The sequence below is a fragment of the Phaethon aethereus genome (assembly GCF_964289735.1).
Source record: "Phaethon aethereus genome assembly, chromosome: 21".
NCBI lineage: Eukaryota > Metazoa > Chordata > Aves > Phaethontiformes > Phaethontidae > Phaethon > Phaethon aethereus.
The window spans coordinates 2,536,300-2,549,736 of record NC_138597.1 but is presented as its reverse complement, the minus strand read 5'-3'; the positions used below and the strand labels follow the sequence as shown (position 1 = coordinate 2,549,736).

General features: G+C 40.7%; 1 protein-coding gene across 1 annotated transcript in view; it reads left to right on the top strand.

Moving 5' to 3' along the window:
• Positions 1-1,904: 1,904 nt before the first annotated feature.
• Positions 1,905-13,437, top strand: part of CAPZB (capping actin protein of muscle Z-line subunit beta) — a gene marked incomplete at its 5' end in the record, with an annotated part of 42,737 nt that continues 31,204 nt past the window's right edge. Inside the window, one exon of the mRNA XM_082009302.1 lies at positions 1,905-2,012. Within this exon, the coding sequence (XP_081865428.1) occupies positions 1,905-2,012 (108 nt within the window). The remainder of the gene's footprint in view (positions 2,013-13,437) is intronic.

The following is a 13,437-nucleotide window of genomic DNA, read 5'->3' as shown; positions in this document are numbered from 1 at the left end:
GGCTTTTTTGTCTATTAAACAATTCCAGCTGGTAGAGGAGGACAGAGCACTTCCGTAAGTGTTCCCACGATCCCAAAGTGAGGAGCATGACCTTGTGACCACGTGCCAGCTTTTCTTCCTTGACGTAAGAGATAGCGGGAGGTAAAGACAATACTTGGTAAGAAACATCCCCTGCCTGAGCTTGGCTGCTGGAGCTGGGTAGGCGTAGGCCATCTAAATAGGATCTTTCTCTGGGAATTGAAAGCTTAGTAGCAAAAAGGGAGTCCTTTTCTCTTCCTCTGAACATCTAATGAAGATAAGTAAGAAGTTTTGAAAATCTTGGCTGTCACGTTTGTGCATGAATGTGATGATAGTCAGTTCAGTGATTGATTTGGGGTCGCTTTCCAAGGTAAATAACTTCACCCAGACTCTCTTCAGCCAAGGATTTGCTTGTCATGTTATCCAAGTATTTAAAGAATATGGGGGGATTATGTTCATTACTTGGATGTGTCCTCCTTTCAGTCACAACAGGTGACTGTCATAAACTTCTGTTCTTGCATCCTGCTCTTCAGGCTACAGGCTCAGATCTTCAGGAGATTATTGCAGATATATGAGAGCTGATGCATAACTGTCTGTAGAGCTGGAATATTTTGCAGAGATTAATGTCCTATAACCTCAACTGGGTGAGAAATAAATACATAATCTCCCCTGACCAGGCTGTCTGACTTGCTGCCTGTAAAATATTTATCTTTTGATAGTGAATGGGTAGTACCTTTTAAGAACAGCTTTCATAATGGATGTCTACTAAACGGAGAGCTCCCTCCTTTCCTCATTGCTAGAGTATAGCTTAATTGCAGGAAACTTTGCTTCCTGTTTCTCTCTGACCTGGGGGCTGCTACTTGAATAATGTGATAATGTAACTGCTTTCATTTTGAAACCTTTCTTAAATAAAACTTTCAGAGCTTGGCAGAATGGAGAAGGGAGAAATTAAAGCTAAGCTGGTTGTATATGGGTAGCTAGAAATCACAAAGAAAAAAGGGAAGGGAAGAAGCAGTGAAAATGAGCTGGCAATGCTTCCACTACCTGGTAACCTGCTGATCAAAGTAACTCTGGCAGATTTTGGGTAGTGTCATGTTTGCAGGAGAGTGTCTGTTCATACCTTGGCGAGAAGGAGAGCTAAAGGTTGTGTCAGGAACGTGGTTCAGCTCATCAAGTGTCTGTGGTAGTAACTGTTGCACATTTTCCAACTCTGAAGTGAAGTACAAGATTTTTTTGTGTCACAATTTGATGTAAGACAAGCTGCAATAAACCCTATTGGAGTGTGTTGCTGTGGTTTCTCAAAATAAATAAGTCACTGATTTCTCAGATACAGGCAGCTTTTGGTGTGTGTTTTATAGCAAGAAGGAAATAACGGATCATACTTTGTGTGCATGTTTCAGTCTGGTTTTTGATACAGCTGAAGGAGGGAGAGGGTGCTCTGCGCGGGAACACAATTTGTCTTGGATGCTGGTTATCTCAAGCTGAATGGCACAATACAAATGAGGAAGTGCTAAAACTGCTTCGGGAGAAGGAACTTTCAGTTTCCTAACCCAGATTATTATTGAGATGGCATGGAAAAACAGTGCATTAAACATTTGCACAAGCATTGGAGACAGTTTTTGGTGAGGTAAGGACTGGACTCCTTTTCCTCAACAGCCTCGTGCTAAATTGGCGGCATGACACCAGTTTAAACTGCGCTCTTAAATTCATAGTCTAGAGCACTTTTTGAAATACCAAGTCAATAATCCATGGTCAAATGGTATGAACTTTATTGAAATCTATTTGTATTCCTACAAAATGTGCTGCTGCTTAGAACTAGAACACTGCAGTTCTTGTGTGTGTGTGCGTGAATGTGGTGTATTACCTGTACGTATTGTGACGGAGGGATGTTCTTGTCTCTGCAGAGTGACCAGCAGCTGGATTGTGCCTTGGATTTGATGAGGCGTCTGCCTCCGCAGCAGATAGAGAAGAACCTCAGTGACCTCATTGACTTGGTGAGTATTGGATGCTCAAAGTGACGGCTGACCGGAGTGTGACAAAGATCTGGTATGTAAGAACATTTTCTGAAGCATCTCGGAGGTGTGGGAATTTGCTTCTCTCCTTGTTGAAGAATATAGCAATTGCCCGAACAATGTCAGGAATCTACATGTTTATTTTGGGCAAGCCAACAGGTACTACTGTGTATGCACTGACACGCTTTCGGATGAAGGGTCATTAGCAGCTTTCTTGGTGAAGTCATCACCGGTTTGGAGGCTGCTGTTTAGTAAAAGTAATTTGGAACAGTTTATACAAGCATGCTGTTGTATGTGTGTATTGTCTCCTGATACACTACCTGCCTGGAGTTTGACGCAGGACTCGTGCAGTAGGCGCAGTGGATGCGCTGTGGCACGTGCTTCAAAGACGTTCCTGAGACAGAGTATGTCAGAGCACTGGCGTTCTGGAAAACACCCAGATTTATTTATCATTTATGTCATAGCAGGTATTCTGCAGTCCAGTGAGTATCCGAAAAACCCCACTCTAGCCAACCATCTTGTGCCCAATACCTCTTTTCCGCTTGCCCTGAAACATTTGTTTCTATAAACTGCTAATGAAGAGAACTAACTTCAGAGGAATGTGTATGCTCGTTACTGGTTGCGCAGGATTTAGTTGCACATCCTGTGATGCACAGTTGGACTAGGATAGGCTAGCTAGTGTCAACTATCCCTGAAAACAGAGTGTGGCACAGTTGCCTCTGGAGTAATTGTATGCTGAAAAGTATTACTGAAATACAGATCTGATCTATATAAAACCCACTATATGGGCAGCTGGGAAAGCTTGTTTCTGTTGTGCAGCCTAAATATATGGCTTATTTCTGACCTCAGCTTCTAAGTTTTTGCAGACAGAGGACATTGAGGCTGGAACAGGGCTGTTAGACCTTTGAATTAAGCCTTTCTTATCTGTAGCAAGAACTACATCCCTTTTCTGTGGCAGGTCTCCATTTTATATATGATGGTGATAAACCTTGTCTGAGAGACCCTAAAAAGCTGATTGTTCTGCACATAGCAGCTGTTTGAACTAGTACCTCTTAATTCAATTCTTTAAATTGTGTCCGAGCTGTCTGTCATCTGCAGAAGCAGCTGCTTACCAGGTGAAAGTTTAGCTGACGAGCTCTGTTCCTAAGTGCTATTGAAGCTGGTCTTAGCAAACTTGGGAGGAGTCCCATGGTCAAAAAGCTGTGGCTGACTTAAATTTATCAAACTCGTTTTAGATACTGCTTTCGGTTACATAAGCCAAGGTACAGGTAAGAAAGCTCTATGGGTCAGGAAAGAAATTACTCCCTGCAGGAAGGGATTATTTCTCTTTCTTGAAACCATTTAGTAATTGGCTACATCTGTGCCACCAGAACTCTTGGCAACCTAAAGCATCATTTTTGTGGCTGTTGCTGGAGGTAGGACACAGAATAACTAAATCATTGATATGATCTGCTGTGACACGGTTGGTTTTCTGATGAAATCTGGAGGACTGAACGGATATCAGGGTTTGAGCAGCTCCAAGGACTATTCAAAACAATGAGTTGTTTGGGGAGCTATGGTAAGCTTGGCTGTATAATTGGTATGAGGTTTTTTTAATGACTCAGAAAATTGCTGGTTACCTCTAAATGTTGGAATTACTTTTGGATGGTGCTCATTAGTGCTCTACATGCTTTCCATCAGCAACACGCTCACTGGGCTTCTTTTCATATTGCGAGCGTAACATGAAACAGACCAGTTTGAATGACGCTTGTTAGAAGGAGGGTCTGTGTGATTCCCACTCTAGTCTCTGCAGTCCCTTCTCTGGGGTGGAGATGAAATAATTTGTTAAATCCAGTATGATTTCTTTATTGTTGAGACATCGGTAGACCTCTTCTGTAGCCTACTCTCAGCCTGACCTCCACAAGAGTGAAGTCTACACTCTAGTTAGACGAGAGCAGTGTATGCGCTGCCACCTGTAATAGTTCCAAAAACATCATAAGCCAGACTCAGGCAAATAGTTTTTTGACGTTTTTTGGCAAGTTTCATCCAAACCTTTAGAGCTGACATTTTTATTCTGTTTCCTGTACCATTACCAGACAATAACCTCCTTGAAGTAAAAGGTCAGGCTCCAAATGCAGGATGAGTGTGAGCAGGTTCATTAAATTTGTGATTGAATGTAAAAGATGGCACCCTGACTTGTGCTTCCTTTGTGCTTGGTTGCTTTGCTTCATTACGCTGCCATACTGGAGTTGATGTGAAGCAGAGGCCAGTGTCTTGTCTTTTTTTTGGTTTTTTTTTTTGTGTGTGAAGCATAGGTTATTTCTTGAAGTCTGCTTGCAGACTTGCCATAGTCTTTTTATAGGAATTGATCTCCAGACTGATGAGTATGCTACTGTTTTGATGCTTGCTTAAGATCCACTGAAAGAAGGTGAAGATGACTTAGAAATGTTATTGTATGTAAAAAGTTTTCCAAAACTAAAATAGTGAGAAACTGTCATCTACTTCCTAGACTTGCATTCCTGCTGGGAAGGATAACCGCATTACGATCCCTCCCTGAGGTCCCTCTTACTCTGTCAAAGCCATGCTCTGTTGCTGCTTTTTAATAAAAGAGCATCTTGGTGCCAATATGAATGTATGGAATATGTTCAAGACTGTACATTACTGCCCCCAAGTGTTGGGCTGGCAAGGGAAAGGACCCGAACTTGAACATGAAGTAAAAGGGTGGGTGGAAGAAGAGAATTTTTGGGTCACTGGCCCTCATCAGACCAGACACTTTTCATTCATTAGCAAAACAGTTTGTGGTTTGCCCTTTTACCACATCTGTTGTTGCATTTTTCAGACTGCCGAGTCTTCAATTAGAGTTCATTAGAGACCTTGTCAATCATAGGACTCCAGAAGTCCTGCCTGAAAGAAGCTGTGCTTGGTGCTGGTAATGTGCCTTGGCATGGAACGCTCTGGTCGGAATTCAGTTAGTCATTATTTGTAAATAGACTGCTTGGAGGCTGTCAAAATGTAGAAGAGGACTTCTAAATCTCTACAAAAAGAGTTTAGTGTAGGCATGTATCTTTTTAAGGACAACTAATTTAAATTAGAATAATTTTCCATGTAGCTTCTCTGGAAACGGGGGTAACCGAAGCCTTGGAGCATCTACCTGTCAGCCAAGTCCGAGCTGTAAAGCAGTTCCCGTAAGGGAAGCGGTAACGGTGATTGTACTGCTCTTGCATGGAGTTGTCGTGAGGGTATGCCAAGTGATAGCACTTGTAACATTAATACAGATTTTAATTGTGTAGCATAAATACTGTCTCACTTCATTATTGCCTCTCATTGTCCAGAAGTCACTGCTGTGCTGTTCATAGAAGTCAGTGTGAATCACATCTGTTCTCATCACTTGCTGAAAGGAGAATATTAAGGGTATTTTCTGGATGGAAATGTTCCTTATATCAGTTAAGAATGAGATCTTGTTTTGGCTCATGGAAATCACAGAGTGGCATGAAGTAAGGAAGCTGGTAGAACTCACTTCTGAGTGGCTAAATGGTTTCTACTGAAAGATCAGGACAATCTGAGAGAATTGTCCTCCTGCTTCCTTTCTCTTAAGATAAGTTGTACAGTGAGTAAGTCCCCATGTACTTTTAGCTGTGCTCTTTACAAGAGAAACCCTGAAGAAGGCATCAGCTTTCAGGTAGTGCTGTTGTGGAGGATCTCTGGGCACCTTGGCAGCACACGTAACAGGGTAGGTGGGAGATAGCTGGGGTCACAGTCTCCAGAATCCTTCTGTTTGGTTTGGGTTTTTTTTTGTTTTTTTACAAGATAGCTTCACTGACATGTCTTAGAGGGGTGCATCTCTGGGAAAGGTGGAAGATGGATTTATTGTGCTCATGGGCCACGTCCAGCAAATAAGGGGTCTGTGACAGGATTGTCTTGATGGCTTTGACTTGAGTATGGAAGTTGATGTGCTCTTAATCTTGGTAAAAGTCAAGCAGGTTCTTTTTGCAAGTACAAATTTCCTGCTGAGTGTTTAATTTGGGTGTTTGCCTGTGTGTATATAATATAAATTAGACGAAAAATCCAGCTGACTCAGAAAAATCAGATGTCTGGCATAAAGTGAGGATGGAGAATCGTCCTTGCAAAACTGGCTCACAGAATGGTCAAGCAAACTCAGCAGGAGAGTGAGTTTTGCTACAGCCACAACTTTCTTCCTCTCTTTTCCCAGTAAGACCGATATTCAAACAATACTCAATTTATTGCTAGAAGTGAAAGCTTTCTTAAAGTACAAACTCAAGTTATGCTGCCATGGAAGAATTAAAGCTAGACTTCTTTAGAGATACAACAGTCAGTAAATTTACTGGTTATTTTTCAAGTTTCTGTTTGCAGTTAAAGGTCTGGGAGGTGATCATCTTTGCTTTCTCATCACAGGAGAATGCTCAAGTATTTTTAGTAGAATGTGTTACTTTCTAAAAAGTCCCAGAGTGATGAATTTAAAAATGTATAAACTTACGGTTTAGAAATATTTGAACTATATTCAGGACCTTGCTTCATGTAGCTAGTGTGCCTCCAGGCAAGTCTCAAATCTGCTTGCATGCCTTTAGTAACTGAAGATATATGAAGCTAGAGAGTTTATCCCCAGGAAAACTGCATTGCTTGGGCTGCACAGACCATAAAGAACATGAGAATGTGACTGGAGCTTTTTGTATTTTAAGTCCAAGAACCTAAGCAGTATGCAGTGTCAAGGAGAAAGATAAAATAATTGAATGCAGATGGCCAGCTGAACATCCAGTGAGGGTGGAAGATGTTTTAAAAAAAAAAAAAAGAATTAGACCCAGTGAGAACTTGAAGAAAAGAGTAGAAGCAAAAGTGCATTGACAGCTTTGTGGTCTCGAAGCTGAATTTTTGACCTGCTGATCTTCCTCGGACTTCTTGACTTGTGTGATAGGCGCTAAGCCACCAGCAGCCAGTTGGCTTTCTAATGCAAGGACTGCTGGCTAAAGAAAGGGGCTCTGGCTCTCTGGATAAATTCATGGTTGTTGAGAGCCAGTTTTCCATTTGGTGAGTGGCTGTAAGCAGGAACTCTTCCAGCTAGAAAAGATTACCTCTGGATATCTTGATGGTAATTGGAGATAGCAGTTAATATCTGTAAATTGTTAATGTGATGCTTGGCTTGGAGTTAGCAACTTCACTTCCTTGCATGAGATTGTAAAAGTGAATTTCACTTCTGGCTTCATATTCACTTACTGTTTTTCTTTTTAAGCCCAAGCTGTGCCTTCTTTTTTTTTCCGGGCTCCTGCCACTGCAGTGCTAGTGTTAGAGGTCCTTAAAATATCTGTTTAAATATCTTTCTAAACGCATGTGTGTATGTGAGAGATCACTTGACGAGCTTGAATCCTGATTAGAAACCTATCTAACCTCTTTTAAAGTTGAGGGAGAAGCTAGGATATAGAAACGTTGCTGGAGAGAGTATGCCTCTGCATATCCCTTAATTGTTGCAGGATATCTCTAGCACCAGCTGGACTCTTGACACAGTCAAGGCTTCCCAAGATACTGATACGCTGTGATGGCTCAGGGGACTTGTGACTGCTAATGAGAGACAGAAGCCTTCACCTGCAGGTCACTAGTCAAAGCTTAGGGCACTCTAGTTGTGCCTGCCAGATGGCTAGCTTTTGTTTCTCGGTAAGCTACAGAATGCTGAACCTAGCGAAAGCCCTATTTTACCCAGCAAATCACGGGAAGAATGCCAAGGATCCTGTTTTATGAACAGTAGTCACCTTTCAGAGTTTTTTAGATGTAGTTCCTTGAGCTGAATTGAAAAATTCTGTAATTGCGTAATGTTTCTGCTATGACATCCTAACTAGACAAACTTAGATCTGCAATCTTGTTAATGTTTGCCTTTTTCCAGAGAAGCTGATTGGTTTTCATTTTGTTTTTGCTAATTCTTGCAGTGTTGGAATTCAGTGCAAGTAAAGTGGAGCTGTTTCCAATATCAGTTACGTCTGGTCTTGAACACAGAAGTCCATTTAAGTGTCATTTAATAAACAAAGTTTGAAGAATGTGTGGCCCTTGGACATCTGATGGATCAAATTAAGGTTTAGCAATGTGTGGATTTGTGGGAGTGACTTTACTAGTGGTTTTAGGCCCAAGATGAGTGGAGCCAGGCTTCCTTCTTGAGTTTCCACAACATCCGTTAGGCCGTGTCTGTGTTCTGCAGGAACAGGAAATTCTGAGGCTGTGGAATGACTCAGAAAAATTATAATAATATTTTATTAGATGCTGGCCCAGAGGGGAAGAATGTGAGCTAAAGAGGGGTCGTGTGCCAAAATGGTTATTTTGCAAGAGTGCCAGGTAACTTGCTTGGGCTCTTCTTTGCATTCGAGTGATTTCCCCAAATGATGCGGGCAGTGGTTTTGTCCACTTCTCTAATGATGTAAGTTGTCTTAAAAAAGAAAAATTAGGTCTTAAGACTTCACATGCAATTAAAATATTGGCTTTCCTGTTTGGGTGTGTTTTTTAATTAAAAACTGCTTTAGTCACATGTGTGTTCAGATACCTGCATGTTATAGACACAAATTCAAAAGACAAATGGATCTGAATGCCACCTTTGCTAATCTTTTGAAGCTCGCTTCGTCTTCCTTCTGGTTCTTCAAGGAAAAAATGTGTTTAATCTTTAATTTTGTTGCATTTAGCATAGTTTTCCAGTGTGTGAGGTTCCTGTGGAAGTCAGTACATGCTGACCTCTGAGTGAACATGGAAAAAGACTACTTCCAAGGACAGAACCTTCCACTAGCAATATTGCTGTTTCAGTTGTAAACATGATTCATTTCAGGCAAGTCTGTAGAAGAAAACAACTACCTTGGTGTACTCAAGTGGCTAGTGAGCCAAAATATTAACTGTCCTGAATATGTAAGGTGCAGAATTTGATGCTGTTCAGCCAGCATGACCAAAGCAAGGATGGGGAGTTCATGTAAGACATGAAGAGCTGAAGTACTGTTCTTGTTTCCTCTAAGCTTTTTTTAGACGCTTGTTTAATCGTATTTAAAGAAAAAAATAGGAAACAATTGTTCAGTTGATAATAAGTTCCTTTACCACAACCCGAGTCAAGAAGGAATGGTTATTAGGTTAGCTACTGCAAAAAGTGTATGGTTTCGACTTTGGCACAAGAGATTATTTGTCTTGATAGCAGAGCGGTTGACTTAATTAAAACACTGTCCACATACCTGGGTTGCACTGATGGAGAATACTGTTACACGAGACAACAGAATCCTTGTTCAACATTCGGGAGCGTATGCTTAACTCACTTTTCATTCAGTTTTTCTTTCCTCTGTACTACACATGCATCGTATATCTCCTTGGAAAAAAAAAAGCAAACCCCACAAACACGGTGCCCTGTTGCATGGTATGTGCTTCTGAATGATGCTGCTGTTCAGTTCCAGCCTGAACAGCTGAGTCTGGACCCCCAGCGAGTCTTCTTTTTTTCTTCTCTAATTTACATTGAGGGTGGTCTTGCTCCATGGCTATACATACAAGCACCATAATAGATTATTGAGTGCTTATTTGTGGAAGCATGGGTGCATTACGGTCCAGAGTACACTGTGGACCAAATTAAATTAATGATTGCCTTTAGCTAAAGATAGGAGGTTAAGACTGTATTCTACATTTGACCTTCCACTGCTTAGAGTGGGAAAAACCTGTGTCAAAATAAAGATGAGAGCCCAGTCTTTGCTTATAAAACAATCCTCATAGCTTCAATGTTTTTATCGCAGTGACACTTATTTATAGTTCAGTGATGAATTGAACAAAATCACTGCTTTAGCATTTCAGCATTTGGCCTGGGGAGTGGGTTTATTCTTGTGTTTCTAAATTTAAGTCAAAGTTCCCGATATAATGACTGTCGGAGACACGCACTCAGGGGCTTAAGTGCATTTTGGCTTTTCAGTTAACATAGAACAAGCCCATAAGAAAAGTTAACAATGCAAATCCACTGTTCCAGACTGAAAACTCAGAGGACTGGTTGTTCTTCTAAGCCGAGCTGTCTTTGCTGGGATCAGAAGATTTGGATGTTTTCTTGCTAAATATAAACTGGATTACTGTGAGAGTCTGAATGTGCACCAAAGTAATTTAAATGCTTTAGGAAGGTTCAGTGTTTGAGATGGGGAAGAATTTAAGGAACGGTACATGCATAGTGTAAAATAATTGCTCAGTGCTTACATTGCAGCAGTTAGATTAGCCTGGCTGTGCCAAATGTCTTGTCATTGAACGTTCTAAAATGCAAAGGACCTAAATTCAGAAGGAATCAAATAGTCTCATGAACATGTAGCTGAAGTGTTTAAAGCTGCAAATTACCTTGTTCAAATTACTGCATTTGCCTTGTAAGCAGCTTTGTAGTGTAGAAGAGGAAGACCAGTATGCATAAATCTTACAAATTCATTCCTAGAAAGGAAGTACAGCAGTTGTTGAAAGTTGCTCCATAAATGATTCAAAAATGATTCTTTTGGGGTAACTGTGCCACACTTGGATGTTTTTCTTATAATTAGAATTACGTGAGTAGTTCCATCAGCTGGAATATCTCTATTCGTTCTAGAAAAACTGTTGAAATTTCCTAATACTTCCAGAGTAGATGAGTGGGATTTCTTCCCTGTTTTACACTGAAAGAAGAAGGAGAAAACAATATAGTGCCTGAAGTCCTGTAGGATGTCTGTACCAAAGAGACAATGGGTATATAGCATGCTATTACAATGGGGTATTATAATATAGTGTGGTATTATATTCTAGTAAGTACATGGTATAATACATTCACTGTTACGGCTGTAAGACTAACCACAGAAATTGGAAAAGTGACCATGCTCATGAATACTTGTGTTACTAAGTCATCCAGAGGTAAGTTTAGTTCACCATTGCTACATGGCAATTAAATAGATTGCATCTTAGAAACAATGTGTTAAGAGTTGCTTCTAGTCGGTAAGAGATTGTGCTCTCCCACTGAGCAGTATGGAAACACTGTACTAGGTGTCTGCTATTTAAAGAGAAAGTTAAATTTAAAAGTTATTTGTGTGGTTTTTTTGTGAGCATCTTAAATTCAGATAGTTTTTAGGAGCTTTTCTGCAGGGAAATAGACTGTCTTGAGTTTGAGATTTCTTTTGAAAATGCTTTGTATGTTTGTTTGAAGAATAGTACAGCGAGACCTCTCGTGCTCCCTTACCGCATGTGTAGCATAGGGCTTTTCCCAAAGAAATGAAATAGAAACGGAGTCTGGGAAAAAGGCCACTTTTCTCCAAATTGTGTTTTCATCACTATTACTCATTCTAAACGCACGTCAGAGTGAGGAATCTGTTCCTAGACGCTTATCACTGCTGATGGGCAGCTGGCCAAGGAGCAGCTGAGAAGAAGGAATATATTCAGCTGGTCACTCCTAGGAACAACATGGAACATAGCTCTTAATGATGAGGTGCTTTGGGTCTTGTTGTGTGTGCATCTGAAATTGAAGCGGTCATCTCAAGTTGCTCTCTGCCTCAAGAGTCAGCCTAAAATTAACAGCTAATGGAGAAGCGAAGGAAGAGACAAAGTGGAACCAGATGGGCTCATGCACATAGATACATCATTTCACTTAACTTGTGCCACGACACTGCTGATTTGTATCAGCTCCGTGGAGTATTAGGATTGTCTGTTTTCAGAAAAAGTAAGGATTTTCCTAAAAGCTTGCTTCCTGTCCACTTTTATTTACTCAGTGAACGTGTAATGGTTTTGAGGTTGCTTCAACCAGGTCTGCAAGTATCAAATTATGAACTCCTATGAGAAGCATCTAGCTTTATAGAAATACTTAAGTGCCCTGGTCGTTAATCTGGGCTCTTCAGTTACCACTCATTACCACATTACAGTGTATATAGACCAAAGTAAAACAACTCAAAACTAATATTACAGCTTTTTCAGCACTGTTGGTAACTTTAACACCCATTTCTTGATTTTTTTACTCTTATTTTTGGTGTGTTTTTGGTGTGATTGTGTGGGTTAGGTGGTGTATCTCTTGCTAGCGACATCTTGTTTTGTCCTTTGGCCTTTCTGGGTTGTGTTTTTATCTTTTGCAGTCACATTGTTTTATATTTGTCTCTGCTTACTTTGACTTAATATCCTCTGTATGTTATTGTCTTGTACTTAGGATTAGGAATGTTTTCTTTTCAGACAGTTTGATCTCTTATGCCACATCCAGTGCATTAAAATAGTTTGCGCGTATGCTTTCAGGAGCTGTTGCACCCCTAATTTTTTTTTTCTCCTGTAGGCTTCTTGCCTTTGAAATGATACCAACCAGTTCACTGAATCAGTGGCTTGAAGGGAAGAAAGCACATTTCCACATTTTCTTTGTTCCCTCCTCCCTCCCCTTTTCATTTCTCATGAATTGTGAATTCATCACTTCATGGTTAGTTTTACCCTTGATTGCCTTTTGTCTTCACATTCTCAATCAGGTTTTCATCTCTACGATGTAGAATGAAATGTGGAAGAGATTCCACATTGGTTATTTCTTTTATCTGCTGTGTTGGCGTGTTGTCACAAATATAATCAAGAATTTGCCAGTCGTCCCGTATCCTGTTGGGTTCCCAACTTTCTACTGGGAAAAGATGTTTTACTTTAGTCCCTTTCCCTTGCAGAAAAATCTGGAACGTTTTTCCCAAGGGAAACACACAATACACGAATTGTTTAATAATAGCTCCAGGAATGATTTGTTGATCATCCCTCAGATGGATTGGGGCACACCACTGCACGTGCCCTAAAGCATGTACAGGGCAGATGGAGTTCCTGGAGGAAGCTGCTAGCGTGGCCAAAGGCTGCGGCATAGAAATGCTGATATTGATAACGGGGCCGCCATCAGCTCCAGAGCAAAAGCCCATGGGATGGAATTTGCTTGATTTGCTTGTGCTTGCATTCACGCTAGCTTCAGGCTGCAAAATGTCATCTCATCTCTTTGCAATACATCAAAGCCTCTCTGCCACGTTAAAGGCAGATCTTGTAGTCTTTCTCCACATGAAGCGCAGGGAGACAGCTGGGATTATGAATCCATTAAAAGCTACCTGTGTAGGAGATGTATTTGATTTATATGTGCATGCACACAGGCACATGCGTATTTTTATTAGCCAACATGGTAATGTTTGGCCAGCTGCCTGGAAACTATTCTAAACTCTACCCAGAATGGGAGCTTGTGAAAAATAGGCTCTAGCGTATGGATGGTGTATTCTTTTAGCAGCTCCCTCATTTCCACTCCATTATAAATATTTACATTTGTTCATCAGTCCTCAACAATCACTTTACTGGCCTTCTTTGGCAAGAAGCTAACATGGAGAATGTATATATTTAAGCGTACTGGACCACACTAGTGGTTAGGTAATTAAATCTGAAATTATTGAAGGTGGGAGCATAGGATTGTGTTGTAACTTAAGCGCAGCTTGCGTTT